Raw genomic sequence first — 27,872 nt, 5'->3', positions numbered from 1 at the left:
CAGAGTAAGGATATGCATTGCCCCAGGCTGACTGCTATGACTCTAGAGAAGTTATAGAGGGAGTCTGTGATTGTCTGGTTCATGGCCAGAGCAAGGATGTACTCTGCCCCATGCTGACTGCCACTACTCCGAAGAAATGATAGAGGGAGTCTGTGATTGGCTGGTTCATGGCAGGAACATGGATGTACACTGCCATAGGGGAAGTTGAAGTTTATCACCCCACTCTCTCACAAAGGGTCCATATTTGATGCTTAGCTTCCATACTTCCTGCCCCTAGGGCACATCTGCTCAGAGCACCGTAGGAAGATACCTAGCCTAGCACCAGCCCTGGGGAAGTTGCTAAATTATTGGTTCCTCTTAGTCCAATGAGAATGGATATATGACATCACTCTTTGCTTATGGGAGAAATGTATCAGCAGAGGTGTTCTTAGGTTCTACTGCATAACCAGTTAGAACAAAGTAAGTCAATTGGCATCCCATTGTCTGGTGCCAGCTGCCTCTTTCCGATCCCCCTGCTCTCTTTATTAGGCCCCTGGTACCTGTGCTTGTGCATTTTGCATTGTGCAGTGTCAATGACAATTTGCACCATTCTCAGTGGTGAGCTAATGCTGTGATTTGGAAAATATTTTCTTTTCCATTGCATCGATCTTGGAAGGAAAAGCTGAACATTGATACAGGCCTCTGAACAAGCTTCGATAATAATTGTGGTGTTGTATATATCGTTGCTAACACAGGGAATCCACTGTCAGTGAGATGTTGCTTATTAGCCTCCTTACCACAATGTGGTACTCAATTTATCAACCGGGGAAAAAGGTGGGAAAAAGGGCGTGGACCTTTTTACAATACAGACCAAGACCCAAAGTAGAGTTTTTCTTTATCAACAATATAGGGTTGTCTAAATCTTTCCTTTGTTTTCAGTCACTGTTATGCGGTGGTGGTGCCTTTGAGCTGTAGCTATGCTATGGTTTCTCAATTGAGGAAGAACATTTGACATCTTTTTCCATTGGTAATGGGCAACCGCGTTTTCATATTGGTGACAATGTTGTGTTATGTTTGTCTTACAACGGGTCGGTGGGCCATGGGCATATTTGCTTGCGAGCCTTGCATACATATTAGATATGCCATTGCCTTCCCTGTGATTTCTTCAAATAACCCCTCACCCTGTTTTACCATCCTCATGGAAATGTCCATAGGGCCACCTAACAGGCTAATGTGGGACAGTGTTGTGGGCCACAGCAGGACTCTTTCTTGTCTTAGTGCATTGTGAAGTTGCACAGTTTGAGCAAAGTTGATAATATTATTATTTATTTATTTTTCATTGGCTTATTTGGTTTCCTCTTTGAAAACCTTTAGCCCATACAAAGTATAAAAAGTCCATACAACTGTGCAAAGAATTAGATACGATTCGTATTTACAAAAGAGAGAAGAAAAAGAGAGAGAGAGAAGAGAAAGAAAAAACACAGAAAAGAAAGTACTTTGTTATGGAATGGACTAGTGTCATAAAATGACAAATAAAATACAGATTTTTTTTCCAAAGTTCATTCTGGAATTCATTAAGCGTGGACATAGCTTCGAGAAGCAATAGAGTGTTTTACAGAGGTGTACAACAAAACAGATACACAATGGAGCACTGTACAGAGGTTTACAACAGTACAGATACATAATGGAGCGCTTTACAGAGCTACACAACAGTACATATGCATCATGGAGCGCTATTCAGAGATGACAACAGAACAGATATACAGCAAAGGGGAAGGATACAGGGGTGCACAGAGGAGGGGTACAGCTGTACACAGTGGCATAGGGCATCTAATGAGTCAGGTGGCATGGGGTGGTCAAGGTGATAGCCTAGGTGTTGAGCAGGAGAGACTCCTTGAAGAGGAGGGTCTTGAGTTATTTTCTGAACTGCAGGAGCGTGGGGGCGAGTCTGATGCTGACGGGAAGGAGGCTCCATAGTGTTGCAGAGAAGGCTTGTTTCCTGGTCCTTTCCTTTTTGAATCAGCAGATTTTAAGTCTGCATGTGTCCTGGCTTCTGATGGTGAGTTTCTCCGGTACGTAGCTTGGTGACTTGAAGGCGACTGTACTTAATAAATAGGAAATGCTCCTTCTTGCCGTAACTTAAACTCCTCAGTCACCAATACAACTCTGGTGTTGCTGTTATAGCTGTATTTCTGTGAGGTTGTTTTAAGAGACGTGAACTTCAAAACTGCAATAACTGCATCATTCGGTCTGCATCATTGATTCCTCCTATAGCTGTTGATGATATGAGAGAGGGATATGCAGAGTTTGCCTTTTTATCACTTCAATGACCCTCAAGGCACCAAATCATTAATAGCTCCTCCCACATTTTTGCCGCTCTTTTCAGAGCTTGCCGAATGAAGATATTGAAAGCAATACAGAGATGGTTTTCTGTCACAGGCAGCCGCTCTAGTGACAGACACATTCTGGGCCCGATGCTGAAAGAGATGTTCTGGTCAAAATGTCTGCAATTGACAAACAGCAACAACCACTTTTTCAATGCCCTGATCATGGAAAGCTACTGTAAGGATGCCGAAAACCAGCACATTGGCAAAATCACTCCAGGACATCAGGAAAGATTATTCCAATTCCAAAAAACTTGCATCATTCTGGAGGCTTTTACCCGGGTTTAGCAATAGACCATAATGATTAGCAGTGGGAGTTCCAATATCAGCAGACAATGCAGTCATTGCTAATTGCTGATTTGAGCGATTGAGTTTCAGCACGTAGCCCACCGGATTCAGAGTGGTCATGCCGTGAAATTGCCAGTAATTGCCAGTATTTGGCTAAGTGCAGATGGAGACTTACTGATGACAGGTCTAAATGGCTGGAAAGAGCCGACTGACTGGTCACAGTATCTGTGGGTTCTTTCCGGTGGCCAAACCACAGGGCTAATTCTGAGTCTTAGCGAGTAGCATTTACTTCACTATAGCCAGTAGAAGTGGGATAATAACTTTTTGTTCTCGCAATAGTGAATGGAATTTAGGATCTGAAAAATGTGGTAGTTTGACACAAGGTACAATGGGGATTATTTGGTGGCAGACTGAGATGAGCAAATAGGAAATGACTTGACTTTATTCATGTATTTGTAACAAAAGGTGGAATCTATTTCAATTTGTCACACATTGACGGTTTTTAAAGACTCATTACAAGTAGGGCTGTGCGGGTAAAAGCCAGTGGTATAACCATGTACCGCTGCATTACGGCTCCGCCCAACTAGAAGTGTATGAGCTGGAGGTAAATCCGCCACCTTTCTGCCTAATTTCGGCAGAATTGCCACCACAGTAATTCCACCAAAAATTACCCATGGAGTCCAATTAATGGAGACTAACACTGACCACAACCGCTTGTATTCTGGCGGTAATAGTTTGGTGTTATCTCGACGGAGATACCACCAATCCTGTAATGGGCCCCATGTCTTGTTAAAGAATATTTTTTTTTCCTTAACAAGTCAATTTGTTTTCAGTACAAATTGATTGGTTTTTGCCCCTGTGTCTGGTGGCAGTGAGGTGAAATCAGGCTGATTAGCCAATAAAGCAATATTTGGACCAAAAACCTTCCAGTGGCTCTTGGGCAAATTAATTTCTCCTTAGCGGCTAGTGAACTACTCATTTGCGGGATGACCATTTAGCTCGTGCCCATGCAGATTCATCTGATGAGAGCAACGTGTATAGAGCACGGGTCTGCGTGCTTGCTAAACTGAGACTATTTATGTTACCAGCCCCCATTTCCCAAATAAAAGCCTGAAAATAATGTTCTTATTACAGGCTTCTTGTGACATCACTACTGACTTGTAATAAGGAAATGACATCACTACATAATAATTCTTTAATGTGGTATAGATTGAAAATAAATTCAAACTTTACACATATTACGAATTACAAACATTATACTCAGATCATAAATATGCAAAAAACATGAATTAATAACAATATAAAAATCAACTAAAAAGGACAGTTAAACATCTTTCCTTATGCTATTTACAGAAGTTCATGTATAAATGTATTACATAGACCAACTTGCATCTCGGATGTCATTGAAGTGATTATTTTTAGACCATAATCAATTTCTATCTCATAAAAAGTACTCAGTGTATTCCTTGATATCCCCAGTATTTGGAATAGTTACAGTCCACGGCCAGGCTAAGTTCGACCTGTTGCCAGACATTATATAATGCAATGAATAAGTGCATATTGCAGGTGTTAGTGCAATATAGCCAGAATGGCATTTCGCATATAGTTGTAGGATCGTGCATGAATTCACCCAGATAGCGTAAGATTGCATTCTTCAAAGTCAGACATTCCGTAAGAAGATGTCTGGCTGTCTCCGGACATTCTGAAGATTTACAAAGACGGCATATACGCTCAGCAGCCGGGATATTATCCCATGCTCCTCTGCTATGCAAAGTAGGCAATTGCTCCAGTCGAAACAGTATGATGAAGCGTCTAAGTCTTCTCGAGGGGCATAGGTATAAATAGGCTTGCGGTTTCATAAAATTGTATAATCTATATTTCACAAAATGGTGTGTCTTAAGGCTACCTATGTGGGTAAAGTTCTCGAGCCAATCCCAGAGGTCCACTTTTTTTCCTAGTGCATTTAAGGTTTCCTTGGTGACGGTAGCCCCTCTATGTGTCCATCCAATATCTACGAGAAATTTGGTCATATCTTTATGTAGGGGCGAAGTAGTATATTTTTTGGTCACCTCCTGATGTATCACAGTTAATAAGGGGTTCATAGTGCCACCTATCATCTTAAGGTAAAACCCTGCTCTTTTCTTCAATACCATTGCCTTCAGAGAGGGAAGACCCAGTTCAAGTCTGATCAGGGCCATAGGGACCCCTGGGGGTAGCCCCAATATCCGTCGCCAGAACTTGCCCTCCAGCACTTGCAGCCACACTAGGTCTAATGTCTGCAGTGACTCAAGGCCATGTATGATCATGGGGCAAACACTTGAATATAAAGGTGGCGGGTTCCCCAGAGGGTAAAGCCACCCTGCTTGTTTGTAAGGGAGGAAATTAATGCTATAGCTTGCATGGCCCTAGTAATGCGACCCTGTCTACAGAGTAAGTAATCGCCAAGAGGCTCAATTTCAACTCCTAGGTAGCGATAGGATGGAGCATAGGGTATAAGATTTTCATGTACTATCAGGTTCACTCGCGATACTCTTCTTCTCGTGAATCTAAGGACTTTTGTTTTGTCCAGATTGATTGTCAATCCATTTGTCCTGGCATAATCCAATAGGGCAGAAGCGGAACACCTCAAACCACCTATGGTATTGTCAAAGTCAACCAGATCATCCGCATATGCTAATACGACACACAATGCTTCACCAATTTTAGGAGGGCAATTATCAACCTCAGCTAATACTGCAGGAATGTCGTACACATATAGATTATAAATAAGGGGTGCAGTGATGCAGCCCTGCTTTACCCCCCTATCTTGGATCACATTTCTGGTCATATTTCCTTCCTGATCTAATTCCAGGTGCGCCGTAGTATTTTGATGGAGTAATCTAAGGTAATATAATATACCTGGCGGACATCCCAATTTCTCTAGCTTAGTCCATAGCCTCTCACGAGGGATGGAGTCAAATGCGGCCTTAAAGTCGATGTAGAGGGCGTACAACGGGGGCTGCCCCTTACTAAGCGCCCGTGTACGGAGTATTTCCATAACCAAGAGGTTATGTGAGGTGGAAAAATCCTGTCTAAAGCCGCATTGGAATCTGCTGAGTATTTTGGCATTTTCTACCCATTTCTGCATCTCACTAAGCAATAGTGAGGCAAAAAGTTTACCTGAAATATCAAGCATGGATAGAAGCCTGTAATTATTAGGGTCAGAACGGCTGCCTTTTTTAAATACAGGTATGAGAATAGCTGTCTGCCAGGACCAGGGAATTATCCCCTGCACTAGAATCTTATTGAATAGTAGAGAGAACACGTCGGCCCAAAAAAGGGGATGGTTCTTGATCACTACGTTAGCTAGCCCATTAGGGCCAGGGGCTCTAGAGGACTTAAGGGCAGCTATTTTATTCAGTATTGCCTCTACTGATACATCGAAAGGCAGGTGGATAGGAGCCTTCTCCAGTACTCTACTCATGGTTTCCACTCCCCCTGAATTTCGGCTTAGTAGGAATTTTACCCATGTCTCCTCACTTATTGGGTTAATTAAGGGGCCTTTAACCTTCTCTCTATTCTCATTTAGTAGTGACCAAATGCTACGAGAATTTCTAGTGAAAATCGTTTGTATCAGCTGCTGATATCTGGTGTTTTTCTCTATTATCTTAATGTTCTTAATATCCGCTTTATAACAGTTTTTGATATTTCTTAATTTTTCGCGGTATAGAGCTCCAGATAAGTTCATATGTTTCAGGCCTCGAATCGCCGTTCTTAGCTCTCTCTTGGCATCCCTGATTTCCCTGTTAAAGAGAAGTATAGCACCCCCAATTTTTAGCATATGTCCCTTGTTGGCCGTGGCATGCTGACCTGAGAATCCTGATATCCAGTCTTCGATTTCTTTTGGCGTCATAAGTTTGAAGTCACAGAAGCCCCAAACTAAAATAGGTTCAAGAGCTTCAGTGGCCAATCTTATGTTCTTCTCAGACCACACTATTCTAGATCCTGCGCAGTTGGCTTGAATGGTACCCATGTTAGCAGGTGAGGAAGTTGATATAGGAATGCTGAATGTACACTGTAGCGATGCATGGTCGCTCCATATATTAGGATTAACTGTCATATCGCTTACTCTACTCTGCATCTCGGGGGACATGAATATATAATCTAATGTGCTCATTGATGATCCACTCGCCCAAGTGTGTCTCCCCGGCCGATCTCACAGAGTACGGCCATTAATCATAGCCATATCCCAGGCTCCAAACAATTGCAGCCAGCCTAATCCTTCAACCTCCCTCTTTCCATGGGAAATCCAGCACCTTGCATTAAGATCAGGGTTGGAGGATATAAGTGTCTCGTCCGTCATATGGCAATTAAAATCCTCCATAATCACCACAGCGGCATTGCCCGTTCTTAACAGCCAAGAAGACAATAGGTCTTGTATTGCCTCTTGGAGTGAGTCCCGAAACTGTTCTCCAGGGGATTATACAGATTGATTAGAAGAAACCTTCCCGAGCGATTTTCATCATAATATTCGACCTCTACTGCCAACAGCAGCTCCTCAGATTTACATTGAATCTTTTGGGACATAAACGTGTCCATTACCGCAGTAAGTAAACCACCATATGGACGCCCCTTACTGCCCCGTTTAGCAAACGCTTGATGTATAACAAAACCATCTAACAGTAAAAGGTCAAGAGACCATGTCTCTTGTAGACATATGCAACTATGTTGGGACAGCAAGTCTACAGAGCCCTCCGACCTTAAGAGATGGGAGAAGCCTCTGCAGTTCCAAGAAAGTAAAGACAAACATCAATGGTTCTGTAACAGTTGCGGAATGGATTCAAGAAGTGACTTCAGGGCTTGCTGTATTTCGACTAGAGCAGGATTGTCCCCTCCCCCAGATTTGAGCACATTAGCCGCAGGAGCTGTTGCCATAGTGTCCTCTGGATCGGCCGAGGGTACCTTCTCCAGCGGGTCCACATCAATGTCAATGTCCACTGCATTCAGATCTTCTTTATATTTTCTGATGAGTTGCGCCGTAGTTGGAAAAATGCAATGTAAGGCAGAGACATTAGGGTTAGGGCCCGACAGGGGTTCAATGAATAGAAAATCCTCAGATTTTAGGACACGAAGTTGAGGTATGTGATATATTCTTGCTAATAACTCCGAGCGTGACAACCAGGGATTTGTGTCACTAGGATACACATTCTTTATGAAACAGATACGATTTGTATTTATGTCCTTCACTGCCTTCTTCGGGTCCGATGGTAAGGGCTCGGCAGGTTTTTCCACCGCCCGTATTTCAGGGAGATGCTCCGGCTGCATATCCATACTAGTTTCCAGATCAGGTTCAGAGGACATAACTGAAACTTCATTTAGGTCCATTCCCGTTGACTTCTCTTCGGGTATCAGCCAGTCTGTTAGAGGGCCTTTTGCCTTTGCCGCCCTTTGAGCTGCTCTCACCAGTCTTTTCCTGGCCTTTTTTGAGCGGGTCTCTGGTGCCGGTTTGGGAACTGTTATAAGTGGTTGAGCACCTTTTGCAGCTGACTTATTTCTAAGTGCCTTTTTTGCTAATCTTCGTTGTTTCCGTGTGGTAGGACACCGGGGGCTTTGCTCATGCTCTTGATCATCAGATTTCTTCAATTATGCTGTCGCTGTTGGGCACATATTGTGCTTCACCCCCCTCCGCCACATCATCCTGCTCGTCAATCTCCTCGACTGTCTGTAATGCATCAGATAGATTAATTTCTGCCTCTTCTCGGAGGAGATCCTTTTGCCCTAAAGCCAATGTGATGCAATTAGTATTGGCCAAGATGCGCCCCGACATTTGTAGGAGTATTTTAAGGGCAAATTGGAGAGCAGCCACCAATGATTGTAGCTCAGTTATCTGTAATGAGCTTGGCTGTGATTCGATATTATCTTCCATCTCATTATCCGGTTCATCCTCCATCGACGCCATTACCAGATTAGGAGAAGCAGACAAACGTCTGCTGGTTCCCCCACCAGTATGCTCCCCCGAGACACTATTCATGCTGTTTTCTTTTAAAGGCGTTATGCCACTGGATGACCTCTGGGGAGTTTGTGCTCGCATCCCTCTCTGTATCGTTAGACAGAGGTCTAAGAGGGAATTATTGTCTATGTCGTCGAAATTGGAGGTGTTTAAAGAAATGCCGCCACTATCTATCGGTACGACTGTTTCCTCAATTACAGTGGAATTCGTGGCCGGGGGTGGATTCACAGGAAAAAACTCAGTTATGGCCCCTTGCACCACCGGAAGAGCATATTTGGTGTTCTTTTTGGGTTTGCCCCCATTCTTATGGGATTCCTTGGGTTCCATTATGGGTTGGGACTTACTTTTACGTAGATTATAGATCGAGTTGAGTGCTCTTCTTCCCCGCTGCATGTCTACGTTATGGCTCAATTCACTTCAAGAGTTTATATCCAGTAAGTGCAGGTCAGTCCAGGCAAGTGAGATCGTAAGGGCTGCTGCTAGTGGGCGGGAATGGTTTACCTCTAGGTCTGCACTGGTGAGGTAACTAGATTGAATTTCCCACCTTTTTCTGGCACCCCCCCCACCAGTATAGTGACCCGGGGAGCTTACAAGCCCGGATCAAAGGCCACAGCCCGCAGTCTCCAGGAGAAACTCACAGGTTTCCCTTCTTCTCAGGGTCAACTCCAGCCCACTTCAATGGCAATGGATTGTTCTGAATTAGCCAGAGATTTATGTATTTATTCACCCCGCAAACGGCCTTCGCAGGCTCGCTCTAAAGGAGGTCACTGTAATTACCTATCTAAGCAGAGACCACCTCTTTCAGTGGGGGGGGCTCCTTTCACAGGGGGCGCCTACCACCTAGTACCACAGCAACTGGCCGCGTACTGAGATTAAAGGCTGCAAGGAACCGTTACTGCAGGGAGCCACAAGAAGCCACAGGGAGCCGCCACGCCGCGCTGTATTACAGCAGGGAAAGAGATTCCACAGCTGGACGCGGCTCGGCTAGCTTCCGCGTGCTTCCATTCTTCTGGCTCTAAACCTGCTTCTCACCTGCTGGCTGCTATGTTAGCCTTGCTCGCCTTAATCTCCCAGCGCGAGGCTTCCTGCTCACTCGCTCGCTCCACTCTCGTCTCCGCTCCGTCTCCTCTGTCGAGTTCCAATTACAAGATGGAGACTTGAGGAAAGGACCCACGTACGCGTGTGAGCGTGTCAAGCCGCACCTCTCTCTGCAACAGGTTTCACGCTGAGGCCGCTTCCCACACACTGGGTTTGTCCTTATTAGAGAGCATCAGTGCAGTATAGTCCCTACTCTAGTGTACTACTCCTGCACAATCATTTATTACACTTCAGTTGTGATGGCCTCATGCCTGCTGCTTGAGATCACAGTTCCAGGTATTACACACTTTTGCTGAATGGCAAATTCCCTGCATTCATTTTTGCCCCATGTATTGCTGCTTTCGTTTACCACAAACAAGTCTATGGTACGTTGGGCTAAGGTATATAGTAAGGGAGGTTGAGGAGTTGAAGAGGGGAATGTGCGGGCCTCCCACCCACTGTTTGTAGTAAAAAAATGTATCAAAATCGAGCAAATGAAATCTGCAAACCTGCATAGATCCGAATTCCAGCTGTCACTGCAGCCTTTAAGTAAGGCTGTGACAAGCTTTTGAAATTCCTTTCTTGCAATTTATTTTTCCTTGACAATTTGCAGTCATTACGTGATAAGGAGCTCTTTATGGTACATTGTTCATTTTGTGAACTGCTGTGAGGTGATTCTCGAAAAGCAGCACAAATGAAAGGAGCGCAGAGAATGTGCGCGTTTCATTTGCGCTGCTTTCAGAAATGCTCAGATCACCTTATTCACTAAGGTGACCTGAGCCTTTCGGGAAGGGCTGGACAATAGGGCAAAGATGCAATATCCAGTCCCTTCTCCTACATTAGTTTCGGAAGCACGCTCCTGAAACTAATGTGTGACAGGCTCCCAGAAGCCACGTGGTTGCTGGGAGTGCATTTCACCAAAATGGGGCGTTAAAGGGCCCGTCTCTGTGACATACCCAAGAAAAATAAAATAATTCTCATCCCCGTTTGGGGATGGGAATGCAAGTATGACATCCGCAGGTTAAACCACGGCTGTCACACCTAAAAAAAAATCAGAAAGGACCCTGCCATGATTTGTGCCTCTCCCTACACCTCTTTCAAAAGGCTTAGGGGATGACCCTCATTTCAGGGCATTTATAAGTGTATCCCGTTTGTGAATTGAGGATGTGCTTTTAAAATGGCCAGAAATGCCCCTTTATTTTCACAAATGCACAAAGGGGTGAAAAAAAAAGACATATAAGATGCACTCATTCAGATGCCCTTTGCGAAGTGAAGTGCTGGTCCATATCCTCACTTGCACCAAAAAAGGTTTTGAGAATCTGGACCCAGAAATATAACACATGGGAGCAAGAATCATCTTCAAGTTATTAGTTTATATACAAAACAAAACATGTTTCAGTGCATTTTATTAAACTGCTTGCTTCAACTGTTTTTGTACAACACATTACAAGCTCCATGTTAGCTTTTTTATTAAATCCAAACTAATTGTACATTGAATATATGTATTGACAACTGGAAGATCTCTTAAATTATATTAAGCAAGAGGCTGGTTATTAAAGGGAATGACAGCGTATGAATATATGTTATAAGAATAAAATATCACTTTCCATATGTTCAAATATTACTGCAACTCATCTCTGAGTTCCGTGGCCTTATAATGTTCTTCTATTGGGTCACAGGGCTCCATCGTAACTTGCAATATCCTTATAACTTCTTTTAGGGGTTACTTTAAGCCAGATGTAAATCCCACGTACTGTGTAAAATGATGCCATTGTAAGCACATTTCGGTTCACTGTGCTTGACCTGATTCAACCAATATCATCAACATGTCGTAACATGCCATGAGTGTAGCAGAACTGGTCTAGAATGTAATCTGACTTTTCCACAATACCTTTCTGTTATTTGAGCTCTTCAGATAGCTCAATAGGTTGATGCATTTACTTCTGGGATATCTATGCAACCAGACAGTCAAATGTTCGAAACCTGTTAATACCAATGAAATGAGGGTGACATAGGACCATTGAATTTAGCAACAGTAACATCACTTCAACTGGCAAAATAGAAATCGTAAGCGCTATAGTGCGTATCTACAACGTTTTGGTCACCGGATGTTTTGGACTACGAATCCCATAATCCATAGACATCATTTTCAATGTTGAAGGATCATGGGAGTCATAGCACATAAGTTGTAGGTTGCAGACACCAGTTTATATAAAAACACAAATTGACGTTATCAATCTCCGCCAAAGTACCTTGCTGCTGTACTACAACTGTATGAACAATATTTCTTTATTACATCAAGGTATCAAACGTGTGGCAACATGAATCATCACTGTTTTAAAATCACCCATCACTGTGCAGAATGTGTACCACTGCACACTGAGAAAAGTACCACGCCAATGTTTCTGATTTATGCTAAAAATGCAATGATTGTGCCAAAAAATGTCCAAAATGTCCAATGACTTTACTAGAGCACCCTACCTAACAGGGCTGTGCCACACATGCTATGAGTGTGCCAGGGTGTCAGGTCTTTCTCCCAGAATCTCCTCTAGCAGCTGTTTTGAGTTCAGCGAAGGCCCAGGCTGACTTTTCTTCTTACTCCATCCAGTTCAGTGGACATCTTTGGGTCACTGCAGTAGAGAGCCGAAGCCTTTTGGCTTACACATGATTGATCAGACATTGCACCAAAACACAACATAACAAAGGTGAACAGATAAACTGTAAACATTTCAAATATTTCCCAACTTCACTCTTAAAATATATCAACAAAAACCAAACCTGAACCCCGACCTTTTTGATTGCTAGAATCAATGAGTTTGGAAATGTTACAGTGGTGACGATGTGTGAAATTCACAATTTTTCTATTTCATCGATGTTTCTGAATATCAACAGCCAATTGTAAAGAAGACACATAGTATATTGTGAATCACTACAAAGATGGATTGTTTTAAAAACATGACTTTGAAAAACTCGAGCTTTTTTAAACTTCATTTAGAGAACTGCAGAGGAATTTGCCATGTTCACCTTTTCTTGATTGAAAAGGCCATTTGTAAAACTCAATTATTAAAACTCAAGCACATCGAACCCTATTTGTTAACAAACATCACTGTACACTAAATAGAACCAGATTCAAAAGGGGGACAATAGCTGCTGCCCCCACCTTCTGCAAAAAAGGGGATACACTCAGTTCCTATCAAAGGTATGACGGATAGTGTTAAAATACATAGAAACTTTCCCAATTGTCTTACATTTCCTCATTATATTAGGTTGCAGGCAGAATATATATATTTTCTAATGTCTTTTTAAATTCTGTCTCTTCGATGAGCCATGATTTTGTTGTTGGTGTGGAGGTCAGTGATATGCTTCACTCCTTACACTATCCTACAGAAGAAAGAAAAGAAAAGACATCTCCCAGGAATCCTCCCTCTAGCCCATGGCTCCACCTACCTCTATGCCTACACCAATGATATCTAATAATAAAGAAGGCCCTTCCCAAAAGCTTCTCTCTGTTTTACTAAAAGACACTGAGAAAAGTCTTGACTAAACACTTGGTCTGAAAATCAATAACGTCACCAACCACCAAATCCACCTCACATTCACAGACTCCAGCTGATAAGCGTGGGCTCTTGCAAGCTGAAACAAAATAAATCAAGTATTTCAGGAGGGGCTGAAGTGGTGGGATAGTGCTCACCTCTGTGCCATTATTAAAATCATGACCCTTCATCATAATGTCTATGATGATTCAGAAATGCGCAGCATTGCAGAGAGGTTTCCCATGAGGTAAGTTCAAGGTCTACACAGAACTTCGGCAGATGTTTGCACAATAGTTTTTCACTAAGGCACATGGAAAAATAGCTGCTTATGCTGACCTGGGAATGCCCTTCAGGCGAGCTCCTGCCTTAAAAGGTATCCAGTGATATCAACGAAAACCAAACACTGAAATTGATTCATATATTTTTTAAAGGAACTATCAAACATTTTCCCCAAATTTTCTAGGACTGGTGTTTGATTATATAATTGCACCAGTCCTAAAATATGTTGGGGTAGGTGGTTAGTGCCTTTAAAACAAATATCGAATCACTGTCAATGTGATTCAGTGTTTTGGTTTTCGTTAATATCGCATAGATCCCCTTAAGCGTGTTTGATGCATTAGGATTTACATCCTGGCCAAATTGACGATTCCTTTTAATCCAAAACTGTAGAGTAGAGGAAGAGCCTGGCCAAAGAGACTTTCCTATAGTAATAAAGAGCAGTGGCAGGGCATGTTCACATCCTTAGTTCGTAATTCACATTGCCGAATGTGCTGTACGATATGATGCTGCACATATTTCTAGAGGTTTTGGAACATAGGATAGTCATTTTATGTACATCGAGTCAGGAAGAAAGTACAACCACAGGGAGAAAATATACAAAATGAAATACTCGGAATGGGTACATTCCAAAGTCTCTGGTATGATATTGAACAATTAACCATTGCTAGGTCTGCTAATATCTCCTGCAAAGACAACTCCAGATTGTCAGACCCATCTTACAGCAGAGACAGGAAGAGATGACCATCCTACAAGATAGATTGAATGCCTCATCTGTTGTTATTTCTGCCTCTGTAATCCACATAGTAAATGCCATGGTACAGGCTGCTTGCGTAGGGGAAGGGCTTCCGTTAAACAAATGTGTCTAAAAATGTAATATGCCCGTCCTATTTTCCTGCATGGGATCCAGGTGCCTCTGAGAGACCAGTGGACCCAGGTTTAAAGACAGTAGCACAATTCCATAAGGGACTTTGCCAGATTTGAGCACACATTGGATTTGGTCCTTCACAGGCGATTGATAGTCAAGCTTTACGATGCACCGGGGGCTTTGCAAATCTCCAGATATTTAAAGAGCTTGCAAGCATCTCTAAACAACTGATGTGCTCTGAAAGCTCCCCTGATGACAGAGGTAAACAATGAACCACATTGTGCACCCCACACTAGATGTCTTACATCAGCTTCTAACAGCAAATCTGGGGCTGAACCAAACACAGAGTGTCTGTCCATGAGTCCATGTTCAGGAGCCTCCAGTTTAAGCTCTTCTTTTCTGTCCACTGACAGAGAGGCCCACAGGAGTGTCATAATAACCCCTTTTGAGGCATATGATCACCAGATGCTTCAACCCTTTACAAAACAGATGGGCCTAGAAATATCATCTGAATTGAAGAGGACTCTAGAGCAATAATCCAGGCCAGGTCCCTGAGGGATATTGCTCACGTCCCCTGAGATTTCTAGCGATTTGGTGTTTATTGGCTCATACCCTTGAGGATGGGATCCCAAGAGACCAGTCTAAAGTGTTCACCGCCAGAAACATCTCCCAATTTATTAGGAAGCCCAGTGACTGCAAAGGGTCAACTGGCCTTTGACAATAAGAACACCTTTCTTAAACGTTGTAGGTAATTAATAACATTTTATTGAGGTAGATGACCTTGGAAACTTTATCGCAAGACAATGATGTAAAGCTGTCAAATGAAGAAACCCAAATGATTTCTATAAGAACGAAGAAAAGGTCTGTGGGGCCCAAAAATCAGAACTGTGAAATAAGAATTTTTCAGATTCAGGCCTCAACGCACCTGAATGAGCACAATAGTTTTCCTCTTATAGTGCCTCCAGATTAGGGAACCATTTAAATCCCTTACGATGATAACCAGATGATAACCCGGAGAACCCGTGTCCTTTTTTTTAACCAAAAATCTACTGCTAATGAACCCATTGGGGAGAAGCATTGTCCTTTCTAATACTTTCTTTGCTGATTAAGCTTTAATCTCTTGAGATGTCAGCCCTGCAAGTGAAAAGGGAAGGTCGTTCTTAGTTGAATCATACAGAATCGCAGTCTATTTGGAACACCTGCTTAGATTCCAGAACACAGGTATCTGTTGATATCCCGGCCTAGTTGTACATACATCAGTGATGTCTTAGACCTGCCAGATTTTTGATCGAACAATTGCTTATCCTGAGTCACACAGCCTGGGATCTCTGGCAAATATGCCTACTTCTGATTGCACTCGTTGGGGAATAGGACCAGATAGGACGGTTGAGAAGAATTTCAGTTTCTCTTGCTCAAAAGAAGCTTGAAGAACAAACATAAGAGGAATGGGCCAAACCAAGACTTCCACCTCTCTGAGCCCAGGAAGAAAGCCAAGGAAGCAATACCTTTCAAAGCGAGGATTAGGCTTTCATCAGTGAAGTGAAGGTGTTGATGTACTTCTTAGATCCTTCACAAAGTTATCCCCAAATTTAAGGTGTTTAGAATTTGGGTCTACTTGGTAGTCAGTCAACATTCTAACATGGATCAGATCTTTAAAATGATCTCTTTCCATTGCTTGTGATGAATGGATGACTTTGCATAGCCTGAGAAATATAGAGCACTCTGATACCAATCCCATGGGACCTCCCAATCTATGGCCCATTCTTCGGAATGAGCTATCTCTGTAATATCCAGGATCCTTACCTAATATTGTGCAGTAATGAGCAACAAGTCATTGTAGCGGTACCAGTCACAATCGATGCATGTTTCCATATTCAGAGAAAAATATATTTATCTTGGCATATTTGATTGAAGAAAAAAAACCATTTGCAGAAAATGAAGGACAAGGACATTCAACCTTCATTTTGATCCTACAAGGAACGCTTTGGATGAAGGTGCTATATAAATAACACTTCACTATCATTATCTATTTTGGTACATGGACCTGCTTGAGGGTAATTTGACACTTGATGTAAGGGCAACCATTTAATTGATTATACGGGTTGAACATCCATTCCCCCAAGTTGTCCTTAGTTCCAGATGCACCAGGGTCCTCATTATCAGGTATGTGTCTCGGGTCTCATAATTCCTCATTCAGAAGAGCTGTTGAAGGCGACCCATACTGTCTGCACCAGATTCCAAATTGGAGAATACGCATGCACCAAATAAGCATGCACTCAATGCACTTCCTGGTCCTCCTCTTGGTGAACGGGTCTGGTGCATGCCAAAAGGTCATTCAAAAGTGACCGAGCGTCTCCTGTCAAAGCCTTCTGGTGACTGGGCTGAAAAAGGTAAAAAAACAATTCATGTCTGATGTCTGCAAAGTGTTACATTTTATATGTAACCTTCCTGAATAGGGAAACCCCCCATTAATGCCTAGGACAGAAGGAGATCTCAACTCAGAGTGATTTGAAGGCATATATTTTTTGGACAATGAGGCTTAGACCAACATTTTAATATTATTATTAGTCATTGAATTTCAGATTCTAGAAATTCAAACATTCTTTTACTACCCCTAATTGACGTTCTGGGGACGTCAGGAAGGGCTATTGTGAACATTGTAGCGACCATGATGATGATTGATGGCATTTAGGTTTGCTTATTTAACCTATACATATATATCTACCTTACATATTTTACTTCATTTTTCTTCTATTCTCCATTCCTCCTTTTTAAAAATATTTTATCTTCTTTTATTATGCACCCATTTTATCTGTCTCAATTTGTACTGATAACTGATGTGATGTATTAATTCTTGTAACGTTTATATGTATTAAGAATTTCTTTCATTACTATATGATTTTGTTTAGTTAAATTTATGTGTAACATTTTATTTGTATATAAAACTATATCACATTAAATAAATACATAAATTAGTCATTGAGGAAAGCAATCCTCTACCTACAGCATAGAATATTAACAAGTCTAAGACGTGATAAGGTCCTCTCTCCAAATTACAGCTGTGTTGCGCTCAGTGACCTCCCATTCTGTCTTACAGGGAAGAGAGGATGCGACTTAGAAGACATCCCATTTTAGTAAAACGTATCTTCAAGTAGATATCCTAACTGAAAATCCAACACAACTTTCAATAAAATAATGGTCATTGTATGGAGACACATTCAAAGCATGAGTAACTGGGCATACAAAGTGCAAGGATGCTTCCTGTAAGCATCCGAACATCAGAACAATGTTACCCCAGAAACACAAGTGGGTTGCCTCTAGTCCTGGCATCATGGTGGCACATCTCTGAGCTTGTGGTTTTCTGGGTCAGGCTTATCCTAGTGCATATAATGTCCCCCAGATTCTTGGCAAGAAAACCAACCTGCACCAGACACTATTCAAATGTTCAACAATTCTGTGGTGCAGGGAGCTGAGTAGTTTTAATCTCCTGAGTTGGGAAGTGGTGCACCCAGGTCTATGTACAGAGAAATCCCTACAGGGTCTAATTTATACAGCGTGCATCATCGGAGGTGTGGTGGTAACTGTAATACTAAGGGCTATTTTTAATACCTCCTATTTATGAAAAACCACCTAATTTCAATTTGCACAGAATATTTACAACATGGAGTAAATAACCCAAATGTACCCACATTTTACAATGCACACTGGAGTCTTATGGTATTGGCAGTGTGTGTTGGTTGGTGCTGATTGGTCCTAGTGCTCAAGAATAACCAGTCAAAGAAACCCACTCTTGCAGTCTACCAACTACAAGAGCACTACTGCTCGGCAATACCACTGAAAGACATTATTCCGGCACTGACACTGATGAATTTAGACATCAGCAGGGACAACATGTACATGGCAAATGTAGGTGGTGCTTAAATCCTATTCACCATTAAAAAGTGAGTATGCACAGCACTGCCCAGTTAAGGTGCCTAAAGAAGCAAGTTCCTGATGGGCTTTCAGGATTCAGAGATTATAAAGGTCGAATTAGGACATATTTATGAATGCTGGAGAAGGTTTGAATGCAAATTGAGTAGGTATTGAAAAGAGAATCAATATATTGGCAATAAAGCAAAGACCTGCCTCTGTTTCGTTCTACAGCCCTCATCGTCTTGCTTTCTCTGTGCGACTGAAGAGCTCACAGAAGAAGCAGAACAGAGTTGGAGGAGGGGGAGGCTTCACTTGCAGGCTCTCAGTGACACAGAGAAAGCAAAACAATGAGTGCCGTAAAGGGCAACAGAGAGGCAATCCTTCGCTTTATTGCAAATATATTGACTCCCTGTTAAATATTCTGTACTTTGCTTTCAACACTCCCACATTTTCTCTGCAGCTAACGTCGAAACCTTGTCGTTAGCGTTGCATCCAACAAATCATAAATCGGTGCCAATTCAATCTTTATTTTTATTTATTTTATTTATTGTGTGTGATAGTTTAAAACCAACTTTTCACACAAAAGACCAATACAAAAACCACAGAAAACCCTTAAAACCCATTGAGATCAGTTACACGTGACATTATTTTAACATTCTTGCCTAATTCAAAAATCATTGTTACAATTCATCCATATTCAAGTAATAGAGTGCACATGTCCCACAAACATAGCAGGATTGCATAAGCATAAGCATTACATATTAAATAAGAGCACGCATTAAAACATCAACCAAATAGCTCTCAATAGGATCGCACCTTCATTAAAATCATATTACATCATACTAAATAGTTTTCAATAGTCCAATTCATATATCTCATTGCGGCAATGCACACGCCATCATCAGGGTTCAACAACAAACGGTACCACAGCTCTTACCAAGAAGACATACCATCATTTACCATATACTAACCAAAGCAATGGATTCGAAGAACCTCGAGAGCCCCCGCAAATCACAAGCAAGTGTTCTAGGGTCTAAACTTCCAAATCACAGAAGCGACAGAACTTCCCCTCTTTTGCAACTTTTGCTCTACCCCCCAGAACATCCCTGGTTGGGGCCAAATTGAGTTTTATTCTCAAAATGGCTCCCCTACATCTTTGGGAAAGGTGCATACCTTCATGATTTCATGTCTAAAGCCCAGAAAATGCATTCGAGATTTGCAGGAGTCAAAGAGATGGCTAGATGATTTCCAGGACTAGATGTATGGAGGCTGCTTCCACTAGCCCCTCCCTGCCAGAGCCCCAACCCATCACGTCATAACCTGCTACAGCAGGTGTCAAGGTCATGGAACAGCAAGTTGTGGAAATTGCCACAGAGGACTCCAACACCCAGGAGTCGCCATGATTTGCGGGCGATAAAGGTGAGCGTCTCAGGGGAAGCAGGCACACGTAGGTGGAAAGGTGTGGTATTGGATGCAAGGACACCAGACAAAAGAAATTTGAATCACAAAATGGAATCATTGTTTTTCACACATGTTAAGGCGATGTGGGGTTGTGAGTGAAGGGGGTGGGCCGGCGTGTTCAGGGAGGTCATCTACAAGTCGCCTACTTGTGCCCCTACTCATACTGAATTCTGGTACTTGTATTCAGCTGGAAATGACAAAGACAATGTGTTCTGTCTGTGAAATCTGACAAGATCTAAAACTAAACGCCATCCCTTCTACTCTCTCCCCTTTCCGCCATCACAGGGCCACTGCTAAGCCGATTCTGGTCCTTCTGCCAGTGCTGGGCCTGACCTGGCTGTGTGGAGTCCTCGTCCATCTCAGCATTATTTGGGCTTACGTTTTCATAGTGCTGAACTCCTTCCAGGTGAGTGGGTCAAGCCTTCTGGGTAATGACGGATCAGTCCTTTCTAAATATTAATGCCCCAATGCGGCCTTTGTCAAGTGGTTATCTCCTTTAAAAATAACTTTGGTCACTTCTACCACTTATTTCCTACTAAACATTTGGTACTGAATATTATTAACAAATTACCAATACCCAACCCTAACTCCTAACTATGAAAATAGAGTAGGTAAATGCTCTCCTTAAAAACGACTGTTTTTGACTACAGAGTACCTTTGCTTACACATTGTTAGAGATGATTAATTATTGGCCAGTATTTGAAATGTTTTAGCATCCTCTGTTGCCTTAAGTTGTCACAGCCAAATAGAATAAAATTGGCACGTTTTTGTTATTTTATTTTAGCTTTTTATGATCTTAAATGGAGCTCTTTCATTGATTATTTTGTTGTGCACCGCACAATAATTTGATTAGCGGTATTGTGAGTTATGGTATGAGCACTCTCCACTTAATGTGAGTGTTTCTGGATTCTGCTAGCTAATGTTTGCGTCCCCCTACTCTTGGACCCTTCATTCGTTTTCAATGCAAAGGAATATCTGCTTTAAAATCCATTGGATTTCACAAACTTTTCCTGCAATCTGTTGCAAGCTCCTTTCTCCCAGAATGTTGCCAAACTGAGTCATCCCAGGACTCACAGACCTCAGGATTGAATCTTCAGGCACGATTAACATCACTGCAATCTTTCCCCAGAGTGAGCGTGTGGACTTTTGTGGATCCCTCAACTCTCATGATAGGTTCATTGCATTTTGGAGTGACTGCCCTGGTGAGCTGTTCTATTTACATTCCCTGCTGTAAGCTATTGAGTCAAGTTTAATGGTTTGTGTGATATCTCTACCAGGCTTCATGAAAGACAGTGGACCAAAACCTGAGATAACCCAGCCACGTTTTTAGGATGCAACTGAACACTTTAGAAGAGAGAGAGCAGCCATCCAACAGAGTTTCTGGAAGAGTATCTGAGACAGAGGAGAGTTACCCTGCTGACAAGAGATATGGTTGAGTTAAGGCTGATCTACAATAGGGACAACTATGTACCTGGGACTTTTTGAACAGTCTAGGAGTGGGTGTATAGCTTCGTCAGTGGTGTTATGTACGCCATGTTGACAGTGCACATGGCCTCAAATACAGTGAATTTAATCTCGAAGAGTGACACCAAAAATCACTAAGAAAACACATTTTACACAGGTTGTAAAACTCATGGAAAAATAAGATGTATCTGAGCCCAGGTGAAGGTTGTCCCAGGTTATGATCTTTAAACAGAGAAGGTTCACAACCAGTTAAACTTAGTAACTCAGGAAAGAGCAGGAAAACTGTGCCCTCGTCGAGCAAAATGAAAGGAGTCCAACACACAATTTTATGGACAAAAGTGGTCCTCCGCCCCTGGACAGTGCCCTTATGGAAGGCAGCGGCGATTGTAGAACAGGAGCAGTGTTACCAAACTGAGTGTGATTCCTCGAGATAAGAGCAGCAGAGATCTTTGCTAACTGGATCTTCCGTAAGGACCCCAAACGTAGCTTTCTATACCAGCCATTCCAAAAGTTCTAAGACCTTGAGGCAAACGTATGGCTTCTTAAACACCTCTCCATTCAAATCAAAAACAGTTTGCAAGGCCTGTTATTTCATAATGATCTCACTTTAGAGCAGCCATTCTCAGATTTGCAAAGGAAGTCCAAGGAAACCTCCACCTAAGCCATTTCATGCAGACATGCTTTTATGGGCAAGGTTTGTTCGCATTCCAAGCTCCAGAGTGTGTCGATATAATGACTGTAATTTCTTGGGGACCTGCCACAGACATAGTGGAGTGGGATGTTAAAGACCGTGGGCACCCAGGCGGGTAGAAACTGCTTCCAATACTACCCACTGGCGTGATTACAATGATATTTGGATGTTGTAAGAACAGCCAGTCCACACATGATGTCAACAACCTGTTGAAACAAATTGCATCAGCGTGCGGGTTATTACTGTGCTTCAGTAAGGAAACTGCATTTTGAAAAATCTTAACAAATGAGCTTTTAGAAGACGAAATCCCTCCTTTTCAATGCACAATCTATTGTTTTAGGAGAACATGTATAATTTCCATTTAAGCAATACTGACAATGGTGGCTTGTTATAGATTTCTGAATACCAATTAGAGTACTTAAAGTGAATATTCAATACAAAGCAAATTGGGCATTATTTTAAGGTAAATTTGAATTATTGTTTAAGTTACTTAGTAACTTAGTTACTTAGTAAACTTAGTAAACTTAGTTTGTTTTTACAACACAAAGGGTGATGTTTTCACTAAGAATCCATTCATGTTTGTTCATAAATTCTTAGTTTTATATTGAGAAATTATATATTATTTGAAATTGAAAACAATCTTCATTTTTGTAAAAATATGTCCTTTAACAAAAAAAAGTTATGTTTGCATATAAAGGATTTTTTTGTCACAGCAAAATTGTCTGTGATACAAGGTTGTTTTTCAGCTTACTACCAATCTCTAAATTAAGCTAAAGACTAACAATTTGCTTTGAGTATATCACTTTCGCCTAAACCTCTGTGAAAGACGTTTTGCTGCAGGCCATTTTCCAAAAAAGTACAACTTTCAGCATGCTCAACCGATGTGGGGTTTGGTGTAAGAAGTTGAACTTTTTAACCCACATAACAGTCTCGTTGAGTCACTATGTGCTGTGCTTTGTGTATTTCTGACTACCTGATTGGGGCAAATATCATTAGATATCCTTATTTCCAGGCAGAATCTTGTGCGTAAATGTGTTCATATATTGTGGGAATCGAACCGTGAATTCAAAGGGCTTATTCCATTGAAGTGCTTCAGGGGATAGTTCACATTAATAAATTAATTCGCAGCAGAGGACTGGCGTGGTCCTGGGAGAATTCCAGAAAATGAAACCATGAAAATATATGGATTTTACAGTTTTAAACCAGTATCTTTCAGCCCATTATCCATTTTACAGAGAATTTATCTCGGAGCGATTAAAATGAGGGGGGCCCAACAAGTGAGGAGTGTGGTTGGCCTCTGTTACTGAGCGTTCTTGGCATATACCAGCCTGCCTATGGAGTCCAAAGAAAGCCAGCAGGCTCAGAGGAGTCCCTATTCAAAGGCTGGATTGAGTGTGTATTCTATTATTATTTTCACAGAGATTAAACAATTCCTTTATTGAGTCCCAAGTACCAAGATGGGTGTTGAAACCTAGGCCAAGATCATCTCCCCCAAAGTAGCAGAGCATAGAAGGGGGGATCCTGCATTTCTCTTGTTTGGCACTGAGCAGTTCGAGGTGGAGATCCAGGGGCACCACAGTCTATCTGCATCGCAGCACATATTGGTGTGACACAGTAGTGGGCCTCATTACGAGAATGGAGGTAGCCATGCCATTCTTACTGGCATGGCTGCCTCCATTCCGGGTACCGGGTTCCCTGAATGGGGAAATACTGGGCCATTCCGACCTAGGAGGGCCCGGTATTTCCCCATTAAAGGAACCCGGACCTGGTACATCCCCATTCCCATTGAGCCACCGCTAGGGCTCAATGGGAATGGGGAGCATGCTAACAATGGGCCCGTTTATGACGGGACCATTGTTAGCATGCTGGACCGCTCGCGGGACCCGCTAAGGACGTCTGGAAAAAACAGGCGTCCTGAGCGGGTCCCGCGAGCGGACCTCGTAATGCGGCGGTAGGGGTTTAACTTCCAGTCAGTCAATCTGAAGACAAGCAAAGCTGTGAGAGGAATCAGACAATTTGGCGTGTGGAAGTTTTGGACACTTCATTTATTCTTGCACGCTGCCAACTGTGATACAACTGTGGTCATGTCTTGCTCAACACCCTTTCTGTAGTCAAAGCACTGCAACGAGTAGCTAGTGTCAGCATTTTCTTTCCCGTTTCCTTGAATGACTTAGTTGGTCTTCCGTTGTTATCACAAACTAAATTACTTCGTGGTAATGTAGTTTGTATACATCACTTCGAATGACTTCTAATTTGTGTAGGTATTTCTGGGTTAAGGGAGAAAGGGAGCGGGGAGGGGTTTGGGGTGCGAGTGTTAGTGAAGGGAAAACAGTATACGTGGAGGACTCCCCCAAAAGAAATCGAGGTAAAATCCGAAGTAATGTACACAAACTAAATTCCAACAAAGAAATTATTTTCGATGAAATTTGATAGAACCCGCTTAGTCATTTAGCCCATGGTACCACCCAAGCCTGTATCCCCTGTACCAGGACTTTTGTCTATCACCAGAAGTTCTGTGTCTTTCACCAGCATTCTCACATTGAAAAGATCACCTCTATCCTTGTGTCTCAGATCTTAGAGAAATTGTGTGCCAAAGATGTCAGCAAGTGTTCAGTCCTCTTTATCTGATTCCACCTTTTCTGTGATTAGTCTCATATTGCGCCCAGGATCACACAGTTTGTCAGTCTATTATCTGAGTTTTGGAGTAACTGTGTTAACTGCTGGATATCTAATTGGCTGGCACAACATGTATCTATTGCTTGATATGGGAGTGACATTACAGGACACAGTTGCCTCAATGCTCAATGGTACTGGACTGGTTTGCCCCTTATCTTTCATCTCGCCAGCAAGCTGTCTTCTCTGGCACTGTTTGCTATTGTCCTCTCTTGGTCCCAAATGGTGTTCCACAGGGATTAATCATTGCGTCTATTCTTTGTATTCATTATATTGATCCAAACAAAAGATTAATATTCACCAATATTTCAATGATACCCAATTTTATCTTAAAATATCATCCCAAGCTGAGATTTCTACTCTGAGGTGGTGTATAATGTAGCAATCACCCCTGCATTGGGGTGCGTACATGGTAATGGCCTGCAGCCCGGTTCTAGGCACTTGTGCCTCGGTGAGGGTTCAGAGCAGTTACTGGTCATATGTGGTCCCCCAACAAGGCGTTGATTGCTATTCGCACCCAGGGGTCCCTTTTGGGGTGCAGAACGTTTTATTTTTTATTTTTTTAACTGGTGACGGGCTCTACGCACACTGTGCAAGCCCAATCTACAGTGGAAAAAAAAGATGGCCGCAGCCATAGTAAGCAGAAAAGGGATTGAGTCCCTTTTCTATTTCTATGACGGTGAGTGGAAAGAGCGGAACATAATAGAACTTCTGAACAAGCCTATTCTATTTCCTTTCCATGCTCTAGGAATAATCTTCCCGCTAATCTTAGATTAGCCTCCTCTTTGTTGATGTTTAGAAAAAAGCTGAAAACTTTGTTAATTTCCATCAAGTACTAACCTTAATAGGTTTTCTATTTTTCTGTTGATTTGTCTGCACTTTGTTACCTCTGGGTCTGACTTGTGCATTATAAACAATAATAATAATACTACTACTACTACTACTACTACTACTACTACTACTACTACTACTAATAATAATAATAATAATAATAATAATAATAATAATAATAATAATGCCTATTCGGATATTGTCATGAATGTATGATATCCAAGTTATTCTTAGGTATTTAGGCTGTTTTTATTTCCTCGGAGAAGAGGTTTGTCTACAGTAACCACTCTTTTTGCTTGGTTACTGCAAGACTCTTTCAAACAATGTTATTGATAAATGTAATGTGAGTGCTATATGTGAGGTATATGGAATCTACAGAAATGGGTTGTGCATCTGTATATTATCATCACTACTCTACTTGCAGCACACAGGAGGCATTGCACACTACAGCCTCCTTATTGTGGGGGCAATTTCTTGTAGTAATTTCGTCACTTTTCTTAACAGTGACACATATTGATTGTACCATACAGCCAAATTCTGAGATTTGAGGTTAAGTGGAGGATTTAACTCCAAAGATCAGCTGATATACCATAGCAGAATTACCGCTCATGGTAACTCACCAAAATCCCAATGGACTGCAAAAATAGGGTTTGCCACCACCCTACCACCACTCGTGATCAGCAGTAAATCTGCTGGAACAAGTGGCAGGAACTGTGAATGAGTTTGAAGATCATTTAAAAAAAAACAAATTGCCAAACTACTGCTAAACTCGTGAAGAGGACCAATGTGCCGTCTCATTGCCCTTTTTACCACACTCTATACCACACTGTGAGAAAGGAGCCTCTTCTTGTAGTCTAGCTACAAGAAGAGTCACAGCTATTGTGCAAAGTATTTCAGTGCAAGGCTATTAATGTGGGACACATAAAGACTCGTTATGAGTATTTGGAGTACACCCATCCAGAGGTAGATCCCTCGCCCTCTGTCTACCTGTCAGCTCATTCTCCGGCTCACCCTCGTCACCCTCGTCTTACCCCTAACTTTCTTCAGTTCCCTCATTCTCTTATATCGTTTAAGGTTTAAGTGCTAGTCTATTTTGCAAGTCTATGCAAAAAGGAAGCGCATACTCGTCCTTGGCACTTAAGGGGTTAAAAGAAAGGATGCTAGGTTTTTACAACCATAAAAATCAAAGCACAACAAAATTCCATAACTATATAGAGATCTCACAATATACCATTCCCCCCATAAAATCTACAGTTATCTGGGAGCATAAGAGATACATTGCTATATTCTTTTTTTTAATTTTTAATGTCTTTATTGGATTTACATTATCTACAAAACAAAGATCTTGTTCAGGGGGAGAGGAAATTACTGACAGGCCCATTGGTCAGTACTCAACTCCCGAGAACTTGTAATACTGGATAGCTGCACTGTGTGAGGACAGGGTGCAGGATTCACATACTCCTGCACATCTCAAAAATCAAGACTCATTACGACCCTGGCGGTACGGGGTAAACGGCGCCGTAAAAGGTGGCGGCGCTGTTTACCCCATACCGCCTCATTACGAGGTCCCCTTGCGGGACCCAGGAAGCAATGCCTGGTCAAACCAGGCGTGATCGGGTCCCGTGAGGGGAAGAGGGAGCGAACAACGGGCCACCTCGTAATGGCCCGTTGTTTGCTCCCTCTCCCATTCCCGTTCATCCCTATGGGGGCTGAAACCGGAATGGGGAAGAACCGGGTCTGGGTCCTTGGAGGGAGGAATTACCGGGCCTTCCGAACTCGGAATGGCCCGGTAATTCCACATTCTGAGGACCCGGACGCAATTTCAGCGGTAGCCATGCCGCCAATAGCGGCATGGCTACCGCTGAGGTCGTAATGAGGCCCAGTAAGTTGGCAAAGGGAAGTCTGTTTAATGATACATACATCAGCATATGGAAATCAGCAGCATTGCGAACACCTGTCTCGCTCCGACTTCCTCGAAATTCAGTCGAACAGCCGTTTTTATAGGCTAAACTCGTCATCATTGACGTCTAATTCTACAAAAAATCATCACGCAATATAATTGGTTGGGAAAGGTAACTTAAGTATAGGTGTTATATCTGTATATGACAATAGAGCATGCGGATTGGTTAACTATTATCTGGTGGGCGTCAACGGCCATCCCTCTACATCACACGTGATGGATGTCACTATAAGTACAATGTGCTATTGGTTACAGTGTCTATAGGACCCTAGATTACATGGTCCATTGTGATTGAGCAAGTTACACCCCTAACCATAAATCTCCACTTTAATTAGCAGCATGCACTATGGACACCCAGGTGCCTAATGTCCCAAGATTCACCCTGCCTCCCTTCCATCAATCAGTGGTTTTAGGGCGATGTGTCAAGTAGTTGGCTAAGGAAAGCCTCGAAACTGCAGTCTCTTATCAGGAAAAGTTATGGCACCC

At 42.3% G+C, this 27,872-nt stretch overlaps 1 protein-coding gene across 2 annotated transcripts in view; it reads left to right on the top strand.

The window, feature by feature from the left end:
* The window catches only part of ADGRD2 (adhesion G protein-coupled receptor D2), a 1,057,913-nt gene that overhangs the window by 668,310 nt on the left and 361,731 nt on the right, over nucleotides 1–27,872 (top strand). For both annotated transcript variants that reach the window (XM_069609449.1, XM_069609450.1), the window contains exon 20: nucleotides 20,053–20,173. In XM_069609449.1, the coding sequence (XP_069465550.1) occupies nucleotides 20,053–20,173 (121 nt within the window). The remainder of the gene's footprint in view (nucleotides 1–20,052; nucleotides 20,174–27,872) is intronic.

This window comes from Ambystoma mexicanum, chromosome 8, assembly GCF_040938575.1.
Source record: "Ambystoma mexicanum isolate Mex_15411 chromosome 8, UKY_AmexF1_1, whole genome shotgun sequence".
In the NCBI taxonomy this organism is placed as follows: domain Eukaryota; kingdom Metazoa; phylum Chordata; class Amphibia; order Caudata; family Ambystomatidae; genus Ambystoma; species Ambystoma mexicanum.
The sequence above is the reverse complement of the archived record's forward strand: the minus strand, read 5'-3'. Positions and strand labels throughout refer to the sequence as shown.